This window comes from Corvus cornix, chromosome 28 (genome assembly GCF_000738735.6).
Source record: "Corvus cornix cornix isolate S_Up_H32 chromosome 28, ASM73873v5, whole genome shotgun sequence".
Taxonomy (NCBI): Eukaryota; Metazoa; Chordata; class Aves; order Passeriformes; family Corvidae; genus Corvus; species Corvus cornix.
In genome coordinates this window covers 2,296,701-2,309,295 of record NC_046356.1, presented here as the reverse complement: position 1 = coordinate 2,309,295, position 12,595 = coordinate 2,296,701, and the positions used below count along the sequence as shown (strand labels likewise).

The following is a 12,595-nucleotide window of genomic DNA, read 5'->3' as shown; positions in this document are numbered from 1 at the left end:
AAGATAACTTGATGGCCAATAATTTCAATGGTTCCCCAAATGGAAACAGAGGGACATTGGTTATTAAGCCTTTGTTTAAGAAATCTGATTTGGCAAATCTTGCAAATATCTAATTAGTCTCCTTTTGGGGGTTGGAGGTGATGGAAAGGACTCAGTTTACCCAGTCTCTTGTAGACTGACAATGCACTGTGTGTGTAGCCAGGAGGTTTTCAAATCCAAACAGGTTTTGGGAAAGGTATTTTCAGCAGCAAAAGATGTGATTATATAATTTCTATTAAATGTCATTGATGAAACCTCCCTTGCAGCCCCCAAAACATCTTCATCAATGAAGATGAAATGAGAGACAAGCAGGCATAGAGCAAGGGATATGAAAAAATGTGGAAAAACCTGTTTCATGACAAGAACCACAAATACCTTGATTTAACTGCTTCACTGAGCAAGGCAGAAGTGGGAGAGATAATTATTAGTGAAGGTACACTAAGGAGGGCAGGCTGAAAAAGGGGAACTTTTAGGGATGGGTGGACACCAGTGTTTTTAGTAGAAAAGTGATGCATAAACCTTGTCTGGGCATTGGAGACCCCCGTGAACTGCTACAGCAGCAGCCCCCTGGTCCTGGAGCAGCCTCCTGAACACGGGACTGGGAGGGGGCTGGGTCTGTCCCTGCAGTGACAGAGCCCTGGGTTCAGGATATCCGTGAGATAGCTCCCACTCCATGTCCTTAAAAGCTCTTTGAAAAAGGGCAGCTACAGACCTTGTCAGGGATCAGTTCTAAAGATTGTCTGGCTGAGTCTTCGTCTTTGACTTCCCTGAAGTTCCTTTTTTAAAAGGATGTATTTTGTCTCCCGTTCCTTATCATTTATTACAGACATTAGTACTAAATAATTGTATCCATTTTTTATAAGTCTATTACAGGCTTCCACGTATTGTCTAATAGTGGTTAAAGTTTCAAATATCTTTCCAGTTCACAGTCTGTCTAGATTTAAAAAGCATTAAAAAGCTGCAGTATTAAAATTAAATTTAGCTCTGGTATCTATTATGTGCAGTGTGTGTGCATGCAGATATAAATCACTGTGAGCAATAAGCATTGCAAAGAACTTGTGGGTTTTTTTCTGTGATCTCTGATTTTTCTTGTTTGCCATGAAATGTTCTGTGCCCTTATACGGTGGGGTGTGAATAATTGTGTGTAGGTTCTGGTGTTTTACTAAAGGAGAAGATACTTTGCAATTTCCACACTAAATGGGCACAGTAGGGACCAATTTCCTGCACTTCAGACCTGCTGATTTAGCCAATACAGTAAGTTAAGTGGCAGCTTTACATTTCTAGAAGGATCACAGGTAGTATAAAAACAGAGCATCTCTGGGGCCACTTTACTGTGCCAGGTCTGAGGGCAGCCAGTGGTGAGCATGGGGAATACAAATTCAAAAAGCAGCGGCAGAAGCAATGCGATACCAGCTCACCCCGAGCTGTCTTTTTGTGGTTCCTTTTCAAGAAAATGGAATGAGAATGTTTTTTTGGACAATGAGCTCCTGACATCCAAGATCCTGTCAGTTCTCCGTCCGCATTCCGAGCGAGGGCTGAGAGCAGGCGAGCTGCAGTGCACGCCTCATTTTCTGAGTACCAATTCCATTTTTGCCTCTTTAGCCACTTCTCTGAAGGAGCAGCCCCGAAGTCTTCTCCTGGGACCGGATGGCACCCCAGCACTGTCCCGGAACCTCGGGATGACTATCGCCCAAAGAGGACATTCCCAGCCTTCACTGAACACTGCTGGAGCTGTTAATAAATTTGGGTGAGTAAAATGCTTCTTTTCTAATCCAGCAGCTTCAGCTGCCCCCCACGTCCGCAGCCTGAAAAGAAAAACGAGAGCTCACGTTGTGTTTCCAAGCTCAAAAGAGTTTTATTGAGCTTTTAATGCTGAAAGTTATTTCCCTGAACAATATGCTCTTTTTTTGCTTTTATTTTTTGGCTTTAGTGCCTCTGCCCTGTGTCACAAAAGATAATGTATAAAATAGTGCAGTATTGGAGTGTTTCTGTATAGATTATGGTTTTCATGGGTATATTTGTCTTGAGAATTGTTGTGAAATTCAGCGATCTCGTTTGAGTTCAGCTATTCTAGGTTGGGCTGGTGCTGACTGGTGTAGGAGGCAGCAGTGTTTTAAATTGCAGAATACCTTCATTAAAATAGTAGGCAAACTCAAAGCTATCTGCTATTTTAAGTAGCTGTTTACTTTTGATGTGCCCCAGTTATGTTCCCTTCCCAGTGAAAGTGCCCTTTGTACTCTGAACTGCCTGTGGCTTGTCACCAGGTGATGTCCTTGTAAACTGTCATACCAGAAGTTACAAGCTTTGCTCATGCTGCTCTAATTAAACTGCAGTATTTCAGTGTTGGAGTTGCTAAATTGATTTAACTGTTTATAGAGTGCAGTGATATCTTTTATTTATTTATTGCAAGATAATTGTACTATAGTTTAGGAAAGATGCTTGCTAAAGAAGTTGGATTTTTAAAAAAATTTTATTGTTCTGGTCTAATTTCTTTGGCCATTTAGGCTAATTTCAGGAGACATGGATGAAGGGGATTCAGGCTTTATAAAATTTAAGCAGACTTCAGATGACGTTGTCTCACTTGCACCTTCAACAGCAGACTCCATTTTTCTGGAAGGTATGGAATTTTTGTGCTTTTCAGGATTGTTATGCAACTTCTCCCATGGCTTTTAAGGCAGCACCGAGGTGTTTTTACTCTTGTTGTTGTTACTGATGGTAAAGAGGGATATGGCGAGAAGCAGTTTAATAATAGTTGAAATTGAATGTGCTTTTGCTCTAGATGCATATTCTGTGTCCCTCCGGAGTGAAATAGAAACAGATGCTCATGAGTTTGAGGCAGAGTCTTGGAGTGTTGCAGTGGAACAGCCTTATGCAAAAAGGCAAAGGAAAGACGTTATAAAGAGGCAAGATGTCATTTATGGTAAGAGTATTTGTTATTCTTAAAACTTCTTCTGTTTCACAGTGCCACTGTTGTGAAACAAAGCAGAAATAATTTTTGTTGGTTTCCATTTTGACTTGTGCTTGAAAACTAAAATTGAATGAAGATTTTCGCATCTGTTACTTGCATTAGTGTGTGTAATTCCTTGTGTGAATGCCTTTAAGCATCCCACGGGTTTCAGTAGGGCTCCCTAAGCAGCAAAGCCCAGCTGTACAATTAGGGAACAGCTCAACTGCTACTGGGAGATGTCCTTAAATAAGTAGGGTCAGTCACTGCTGGGTTGGGACATTAGCAAGGCAAATTTAAGAGCTTCACTTGAGTGATGCAAAGACTGTGGTGCAGAAGATGATCATGGCTTTCGGAGCCTGCTCTTCAGTCTCACTGCACAGCATATAAATGACTTTTGATTTTATTTTTGTATTTCCCCTTGCCCAGAGCTAATGCAGACTGAAATGCACCATGTTAGGACACTGAAAATAATGCTGAAGGTGTACTCCAAAGCCATGAGAGAGGAACTGCAGTTCCCAAATGCAATCATCAACAAGCTCTTTCCCTGTGTGGATGAGCTGCTGGAGATGCACGGGCAATTCCTGCTCCAGTTAAAGGAGAGACGAAAGGAATCCTTGGAAGAAGGCAGTGACCGAAATTATATCATCCAGAACATTGGAGACCTCTTGGTAAAACAGGTGTGAATTAAATCCTACCAATGATGTTGACACTATAAAGCTTCTAAAAAGCTACCTGTGAGGGTAGAGTTATGTGATGTAAAGATTTATTTCATCCTGGGTTTGTGGTTATCTTCCCAGTTAATGTGAGAGCTTGACTCGCAGGAATATATCTAGTCACAAATAACATGAAATGGTCATTCAATGTTCTTTGGGCATGTACATATACATGTTGTGGGATATGTGACTTGTTTGGGTCTATTTTTCATCTATTCCAAGAGTAAAGTAACATGTTCCTGGTGTCCATTCCAAATTTGGCTCTCCTTCAGATAATGCCAAACTTCTTTATTCTGATCTTTTAAAAATACAGTCAGGATCCTTTGAACTCATGGCAGCTTTAGCACCATTCTGGCACGGAGCAGATGCAACAATTTCTATCACATATCATGACCTTTTTTTTTTGCCCTTCAACTTTTACAGTTCACAGACTTTTTAAGTGCAGAGGTCCAGAAATCCTTTTTAAAAGTTCTCATAATAACAACCATCATTTAATATTTGGTTATCTTGTGGTATTCCAAGCCCCCACATGTCACACTGCATAAATCTCTCGTTTCTGGTACAGAAGAAATTGAAATACAGGAGAGATGTCTCAGAAATCAGTCACCAAAAAATCATGTTAAACCTGGGGTTTATAGTGGAGTTAGGTTTACTCTGAATGATTCATGTCTTTCATTCTTATATTTCCAATTAGTTTTCAGGTGAAAATGGGGAGAGAATGAAAGAAAAATATGGTGTGTTCTGTTGTGGACACAATGAAGCTGTTAGCCATTACAAAGACCTGCTCCAAAGCAATAAGAAGTTCCAAAACTTAATAAAGGTAAACAGTAACCAGAAGTCTCCTATTCTGACTGTGCAAAATATACTTCACTGCTTTGGGCTTTGTTTTGTACTTGAAGATCCCTCAAATGTGAATGAGCAGGATTAGAGGCGTATTCTCATTATTTGGTGGGTTGTGAGCTTCTTGTATTCTAGATCTTTTGAGCTATGTGGAGACAAAACCACAATTAGCAAGTGTTCCATTTGAGGCAGGCTCTTGAGAGCACCTAGGACTGGGGAGTAGAGTATTTGTTCTATTCAGGGCTCTGTCCTGCTGTGTGGCCATCAGGGTAAATTGGTTTGTTAATAAATTAAATCAATGATAAGTGCTGTTGATGAGCTACTGTAGAAAAAGCAGGCACTCTTAGGTTTTGCTCACGCCATCATCTTTCCAAACCCAGAAGATTGGCTCCAGGGTGGTTTGCTGATCTGCTGCACACTCGAACGTGCAGTTAATAGGAAGGGCTGAAGAGACACGGCCCAAGTGGAAGCTGTAACCTGAATCTCAGATGGCTTTGCAGAGGCCTAAATATTCTCATTTTCCAGTCACCAGTAAGTGATACTGTGTGAACTTTCCAGCATAGCTCTATCCTTATAGCTCGTCTTAGCCAGGCGCCTTTAAAGTGAGAGCCCTTCACTTTCAAGGAACTAAATAAGTGACCAGAGTTTTAAAATATGTAGTCTCAATCCCTGTAGAGAAAGATCTTGGTACTGTGTTCTCCTGCTGCCAGGTGTGTGCTGTAGCTGCAGTCAGATTAACTTTACAGTCCTCCATTTCTAAACAGGAATGGGTTTCTGTAGGCCAGGCTACTGGGGAACATACAATGGTAAAATAAACATTTAATTTCTTCGTTACTGACCTAATTTGACTGGTAGATGTTTGGGTCTAGTTTTAAAAACACAGTACTTTTCTATGTATTTAAGGTCTGACCCTGTTGTAAAGGTCAGTCAGTTAGCAACAGGCAGTCACACAGTTCAGGTTTGGAAGTTTCCCTGATTGACTCCACATTTATTTAACAGTAGTTGAAAACAATACCCAAGATATTTTCCAGTAATAAAAGCAATTTTTTGAATGCTGTCAGCGGTTTTGCTTTAGTAGAAGAGTGCAGCTAATTTCATGGTGCTGTGTCTAGTCTGCAGAAGTGTTTTGGGACAGAAAATACGTGAATGGAGAGGGAGTTAGAAGCACTCTAACCCACTAGATGCACATGTTAGATGCACAGTGGGTGTGATGAGTTTGTCTTGTTTTCTAGAAAATTGGGAACTGTTCCATCGTGAGGAGATTGGGTGTTCAGGAGTGCATCCTCCTGGTCACCCAGCGCATCACCAAGTACCCGGTCCTGGTAGAACGGATCATTCAGAACACAGAAGGTGGGATGGTTCCTGGAAGCCTCACATTTGTCTGTTGATCCTTATTCTGCCATGTTTTGCATGTTCTTACCTCAGACAGGCTGGTACCTGCTTTCTCACTTCTCTGGTGGCTGATGATGTTAAATCAGTCTCACCTCAGAGGGTCAGGAGAAGCACAGAATCACAGAATGGTGTGGGTTGGAAGGGACCTTAAAGCCCATCCAGGCGGGGACACCTTCCACTGTCCCAGGTTGCTCCAAACTCCAGTGTCCAGCCTGGCCTTGGACGCTGCCAGGGATCCAGGGGCAGCCCCAGCTGCTCTGGGCACCCTGTGCCAGGGCCTCCCCACTCTCCCAGGGAAGAATTTCTTCCCAATATCCCATCTAACTCTGCCCTCCTTCGGCTTAAAGCCATTCCCCCTTGTCCTGTCACTCCAGGCCCTTGTAAATAGTCTCTCTCCATCTTTCCTGTAGGCTCCCTTCAGGCCACAATTAGGTCACCCTGAAACTTCTCTTCTCCAGACTGAACAATGCCAATTCTCCCAGCCTTTCCTCAGAGGAGAAGAGCAGCATTTAAAGTCTGCAGCCACAAACCCATAGTAGTTAAACCTGTTGGTTCATTAGGTTTTCAGAGCTTTAGGTTATTATATTTCATTTTTAAACTTAAGCTCTTAGGAAATACTGTTAGATCATCAGTGTGGAGCCCTCATGCTAAAATGTTTGGATGTCTCATGTCTTCCAGAGTTGAAAATGTGACTGACTGCTTCTCTTTTCCTTTAGCTGGAACTAGAGATTATGAAGAGCTGACCCAGGCCCTTGGTTTAATTAAGGACACCATCACCCATGTAGATGCCATGGTAAATGAGTGTGAGAAGGGGCAGCGACTCAAGGAGATCATGCACAAAATGGAGCTGAAATCATCTGGGAAATTCAAGAATGGGCTTTTGTTCCGGAAAGATGACATGAGCCAGAGGCGGCTCCTCCTGGATGGGATGCTGTACTGGAAAGCTGCATCAGGGCGGCTCAAAGGTAAAGCACCAGCAAGGGGAAAAACACAACTGGGAAACAAGATTTATGTTGGTTTTGGTTTTTTTTAGTAACTGTTTATTACTGATCGATTGGGTATAAAATAAGATGACAATAACCTGCTTGTTTAATAGGATATTGGAGGAAATAGCACTTGTTCTATTCTTGGCTTGTCCAATAAGCATCTCTGTAATGGTGCATGATAAGTTCCTTATGCTGTTTGCTTATTATCTGGCTGATCTGCTTCCCAATTCAAGAGGGAGGTCTTCAGATGGATGACAAAGCTTTGAGTCATCCTGACTTAGTCTCCTGTGGAAAGGCATTATCTTGTGCGAGCTCTCCTTCACACTTTGCAAAACCTGTGTCATGTCAGCCCCATGACACTTAATTCTGCATTTGCCAGAAAATCAAAGCAGTGGCCATCAGGGAATATTTGAGCAGTTTCATTGCTCAAGTTTTTAAGGAGAAGCTTCAGTGGCACAGAAAACACAGCCAAGAGTAGGTGGGAACGTGAATGGCTGCAGTTCCAGAAGAATCTGCTGTTGAGGGAGACATGTTCCCTCTGGAGTGCTGGAGTCCTTGTGTAGGATGTCTGTGTGGGTGTTTTCAAGCTCTAAATGAGCTCTGTTTAAATCAGCTGGTTCTGCATGGTGCAGTCTGGTTGGGGACAGCCCAAGTGGAAGGCAGTAGCAGACCCAGTATTGCAAATGTTGACATGCTATTCCCTGGCCTGCAGGAAACATAAGTTAAGGGATTTTTGCATCTGGACTAGTCTTTCTGCTTTAAAATATGACTTACTTTCTTTTTTTTTTTTTTGTCTCTTTTGTTACTGTAGATATTCTGGCAGTCCTGCTTACTGATGTACTTCTGCTGTTACAAGAAAAGGACCAAAAATACACATTTGCCTCAGTGGTAGGTATTGTTCTCCTTGTTTAACACATGCACTTAGAGGATTTATGAAAGTGACAGTAACTACGGAAGAAGCATGATTAGGGATGTTAGATACTTGTTACAGGAGGTTCAGAAAGAAAATTAGGTGAATAAACCAGCCAGTTATTATAGAATCACTTTTTCTGAAGCCATTCTGGTACTTGTTGAATGAATCCCTTTCTCACTCTCCCAGTGCAAACCAGTATTTCCTTGCACTGGCCAGTTGTAGCTACCACATCTCCCATGGTTTTTCCTGTTTCTCTTCTTGTGCTGTGGCTTTGCCTTTCACTGAACTGTTAGGCTGAGATTTTATACGAGTCATGGACATGGCACATGCTAGAACTGTGCTTTGAAAAACATTTGCAAATAAATGGAATAATCAAACACTTCTGTTTGATGTGCAGGGAAAGAATCTGCCATCTTGGTTAGGGACGTGGTAACTGTGTTCAAAGTGCCCTGAGATTTACTGGGGGCAGAGAACTTTCCTGAAATACACGGAATAAGCACTAAATGCACATGTTATTACTGCAGCACTCTAGAACATTCAGTGGATTCACTTGCTTTTCTAGGGTATTTCCACAGGTGTCCTCAGAGAAGTTAATTTGTACATTTTGTCCTGGTCTAGTTCACTGATGGCTGCAGTAGAACCTGTAACAGAGAAACTCTTTTATGTAATTGTTTTCTTGGATGTATTTTTTTTGTCAAGACATTAATATTAGAGCTGAATTCTAATGGCAAAAGCTATTTTGGTGACCTCAGGGCTGTACAAACAACTGCTTTTCAAATTACCCTTCTAATGCAGAACAGAGTGCTGTGTGGTGGATTTTTTTCCCTCTGGAAACGTGCTCTACACTTAGAGTCGGACCAATTTTTTTGCATCTTTGTATGTATACAGCTCATTTGAAATTTAATATCACTTCTCCATAAATAAATCAAGTGAGAGGAGCAAATGGATCTGCTCAGTGATTCTGTTTTTCCAGTGACCTGTGTTCGTGGCTGGAATTGCAGTACAGCTGCTCAGAGAAGCTCCAGCAGTGGTGTTCCTGGTGTTTGCTTCTTATCATGGCTCTAGATTATTCTGTGAAGGTTCAGCAGTCATGAAGAGCTGCTTTATCCTGGGAAGGAACTTTCTAGGCTGCATATGTTGGAGCTATGCTGTAGGAAGCCTAGAGAGGTTTTTAGTAACTAATACCCCTCCTGTAAATGTGTTTTCACTGCAAAGGCTGACAGCTAATCCTCATTATACAATACACTACCTGTCACCTGGTGTCATTTTTATCAGGGCCTGACACTCTCCAACACCTCTGTTTTATTTCTTTGGTAGTCAACTTAAAACCTCTAACACTTCCTCTTGTTCTCTCCTTTCACTTCACTATGTGTCATTAAGGTTTTTGTTTTCTTTTTCAAATTTTGGGTTTGCCTCCTTTTGAGCAAAATTTTTTAAACCCGTTCTTGACTTCTGGGGCCCAGTGGGAATCTTTAAATTGACACAGGCGTTAATATTCAATCAGGTATCCAGACCTCTTGGTTTTGACATGTACATTCTTCGTTCCATGTTTTTATTGATGGTAAAAAAATAACAACATCAGAAGTGTCATGTCAAAAGGTCAGAGTTATCTCATGATGTAACAGCTCCTAGTGGCTCTGGATAAATAGGAAGTGGGGGGAGCTAGGAAACACAATTGCTAAAATACACATATAATGTCCTGCAGTAAATGGTATTTTATTTTACAGGACTCTAAGCCACCAGTTATCTCACTGCAAAAATTGATTGTGAGAGAGGTAGCTAATGAGGAAAAGGCGATGTTCTTAATTAGCGCTTCCTTAAAAGGACCAGAAATGTATGAAATTCACACCAGCTCCAAAGAGGAGAGGAATTCCTGGATGGCACACATCCGCAGGGCTGTGGAGAGGTAAGGGAGGAGGGAAAGCAGGAGGGCCTGATTTCTTGCTTGTCTTCTCTTCACAGGACTCACAGGTGTAAATTTGTCTTAAAAATCCATTTGACTCTCCCTAAACTTTCTTTGTAAGACTTCAGTGTGCAATTCTGTTTGTGTTCATTGGGAAGAAGCCATGATAAAGATGAAATAAAAACCAGTCAAAGACTTTGTTCTGCTTTTATTAAAAAAAAAAAAAAAATTGGTTCACTGATGTCAAATGCAACAGGGCTTTGGAAAAGGGAGAAGATTGACACCCAGGATAAACCACAACTGAGGCAAAAGCTTCAGGTTGAATCCTGAGACGGTTTTAAATTATATAACATGCAAATCAAACATAGATCTGTCTTTGCCTTTGGACAGCTGTCCTGATGAAGAAGGAGGAACATTTAATGAACCTGAAGCAGAGAGGAGGCTGGCTGAAGCAAGAGCTGCGAAGTTAAAAGATTTTCAGGGTAATGACTTAGTTATATATTCCACAAGCTGCTTCCCAGCATTATTTGTGATTTATGACTGTCAAATTCTTTATCAAGATATGACCGAGTTTCTCCTTCATAAGTCTTTCAAGGTGTTGTAAGACTCTGTAGAAATAGTGGCTAAAGAAGTCTAATAAGCTTTGTCTGCTCCATAAGTTTCTCCTTAACTGTTAATTATATCTCTGCATTTGATGCTCTGACCATAAAATGAATGATAATCTCCCAAATTGAACATGGTTCTATGACAGTGACGAGGAAGGCAGGACTGAATTTGTTTCTTCCTTCAGAGCGTTTGAACATGAAAGATGACCTGATTCTGCAAAGTCTCACTGAGAAGCAACAGATTTATCTGGAAATGTCTGAAGTGAATGGCTTTGAAGACCATTCCCAAGGATCCCGAGCCAGGCTGCTTCTTCGGGGGGATATCTCAGAGAATCTGCAAGGAGAGGCGATTTTGAAGTCTGCAGTGACTGAAGGTGAATGGAATGTGGGAATGTGTGGGCATTCACTCAGGTGCTGGGGTGGGGATAAGCACCCAGGATCTAAGTACAGGCCCTGAAAATCGTCCTGTAATAACATAATGCTTTTATGTAACACGGTTCAGACTTCCTCGTTCTCAGAACCAATCTGCAACAAAGGTGAAGTGCATTTGTGGGTTTAGGTGGAAGACCTGCACAGCTTGGATTGCTTTATTTTTAAGGATCAACCAGTGGAATCTTAGGATGAGTCTGTTCAGAAAGGGTAACAGAGTGCTCTAATAATACACAGTCCTGAAATGTAATATTATAGGAGGGTTATCTATTAAAAACAGCCTATCTAAAGATAGCATGTTTAGAAAGAAAATAAGCCCAAACATAATTTCTATTTAAAAAAAAAAAAAGAGAAAACAAACACTTACAGCTTGATAATCAAACTTGCAATTAAGGAAGAGCTCATCTTTATAGGAAGAGCCTGTCATCCAGAGCTACTCACAAAGGAAAATTCATCTGTTCTGCAGGACATCTCTCAGACTGCCTGAACTTTTAGTGGACTTGATGGTTGAAATGTTTTTTTAAACTCAGTAGTGTGATAACTTGTATTGCTGCATAGACATGGCTGTTTACATGAAGTGTTCTCCTCTTCCCCAGCTGAAAATCTCCAGAACTTTATCTTCACTCACTTTGGCAGTGCATCCTGTCAGCCTGAGGATGGCTCTGGGTCAGGACTGCCCCGGAGAGGAGAGACCTTTGGAGGATATGACAGTAGTCCCTCAGTTTCAAGTAAAAGTAAGAAAGGGAACATTCAGCATTTTTATGAGCTTTTTACTGTACAGAGAATAAGAACGAGGAATTGAGGCTCTCATATAAGGAAGCTTCAGAAGGAAGATCAGAGCAAATCTCCAAGAGCAAATCTCCAGCGTGTGGTAGTAGCATGTTGGATCTTTTGCTCCTGATACCAACACTAGAGAGCAGAGTAGGGCTCTCAGTGTTATGCTAAGGGCACTACTTTAAGCTGTTCTTTTTAATTACCACAATTCCACACAGATTTCTAATTTTGTTTAAAAAAATAAGCTTGACCTAAAAGCTTAGAAAATCTGAATTCAGCTGTCTGCTTTCGTTATTGAGTCATGAACACTTTTTTCCACTTTGTATCTGCACAGTCACTAGAGGTTTGCTGAATCCTTAGATAATAGAAATTGTCCTTTTGGCACAGATGATTTATCAGTTAATTAATGAAATAAGAGAGAAAACTAGATACTATTTATCTCCATGTTTGCTTCATGCATTAATTGAAAAAGCGAATGGCCTTTATTTCACTGGTTGTTAATCTCTAGAATACTTTCTGTTGTCTCTGAAGGCTCCATACATCTGTCATGTACTTTTTACAACAGGGGGTCCATCTCCCCTTACCTCCTTCCACACTCACAGTGGTGCTGCTGTGACTGGAATATTCCTGCTAACCAGTGTTCCATGATTATTTTCATGCAGACGTTGTGGTTGCTTCACTTAAAATAGTGTAACGTAATTTGAACTTACCCTCCCTATTTATCTTAACCCGGTCTTCTCAAGTTTTTAAACTTTTTTGAGCAGCCCTATGTGTCACTGTTGCCTGATCATCCACTTGGGATCAGCATGGAGAAGCCATGCAGTTGCATTTTGGTTCAAAATCACCATGTTTTTCTGCTTGCTGTGTCACTCACTGAGTTATCCCAGGCCCTGTGCTGATGTGAGCTCCTCATATTCCTCTCCTCTTTCAGGTGGCAGGAAGAACAGTAGTGGTGACCAGAGGCAGTGGGACTGGAGGGGCCCTGCACTGAGTTCAGATGTGCAACTTCATGACCCCTCTTCTGATGCAGAAGAAGGATCTCAAACCGTATGTT

General features: G+C 41.4%; 1 protein-coding gene across 5 annotated transcripts in view; it reads left to right on the top strand.

Annotated features, from left to right (window-relative positions):
• Positions 1-12,595, top strand: part of ARHGEF18 (Rho/Rac guanine nucleotide exchange factor 18) — a 50,891-nt gene that overhangs the window by 28,363 nt on the left and 9,933 nt on the right. For all 5 annotated transcript variants that reach the window (XM_019293187.3, XM_019293184.3, XM_019293185.3 and 2 more), the window contains 13 exons: positions 1,642-1,786; positions 2,544-2,656; positions 2,819-2,959; positions 3,413-3,663; positions 4,394-4,519; positions 5,772-5,889; positions 6,648-6,896; positions 7,729-7,805; positions 9,558-9,736; positions 10,124-10,215; positions 10,524-10,712; positions 11,364-11,501; positions 12,473-12,588. In XM_019293187.3, the coding sequence (XP_019148732.1) occupies positions 1,642-1,786; positions 2,544-2,656; positions 2,819-2,959; positions 3,413-3,663; positions 4,394-4,519; positions 5,772-5,889; positions 6,648-6,896; positions 7,729-7,805; positions 9,558-9,736; positions 10,124-10,215; positions 10,524-10,712; positions 11,364-11,501; positions 12,473-12,588 (1,934 nt within the window). The remainder of the gene's footprint in view (positions 1-1,641; positions 1,787-2,543; positions 2,657-2,818; positions 2,960-3,412; positions 3,664-4,393; positions 4,520-5,771; positions 5,890-6,647; positions 6,897-7,728; positions 7,806-9,557; positions 9,737-10,123; positions 10,216-10,523; positions 10,713-11,363; positions 11,502-12,472; positions 12,589-12,595) is intronic.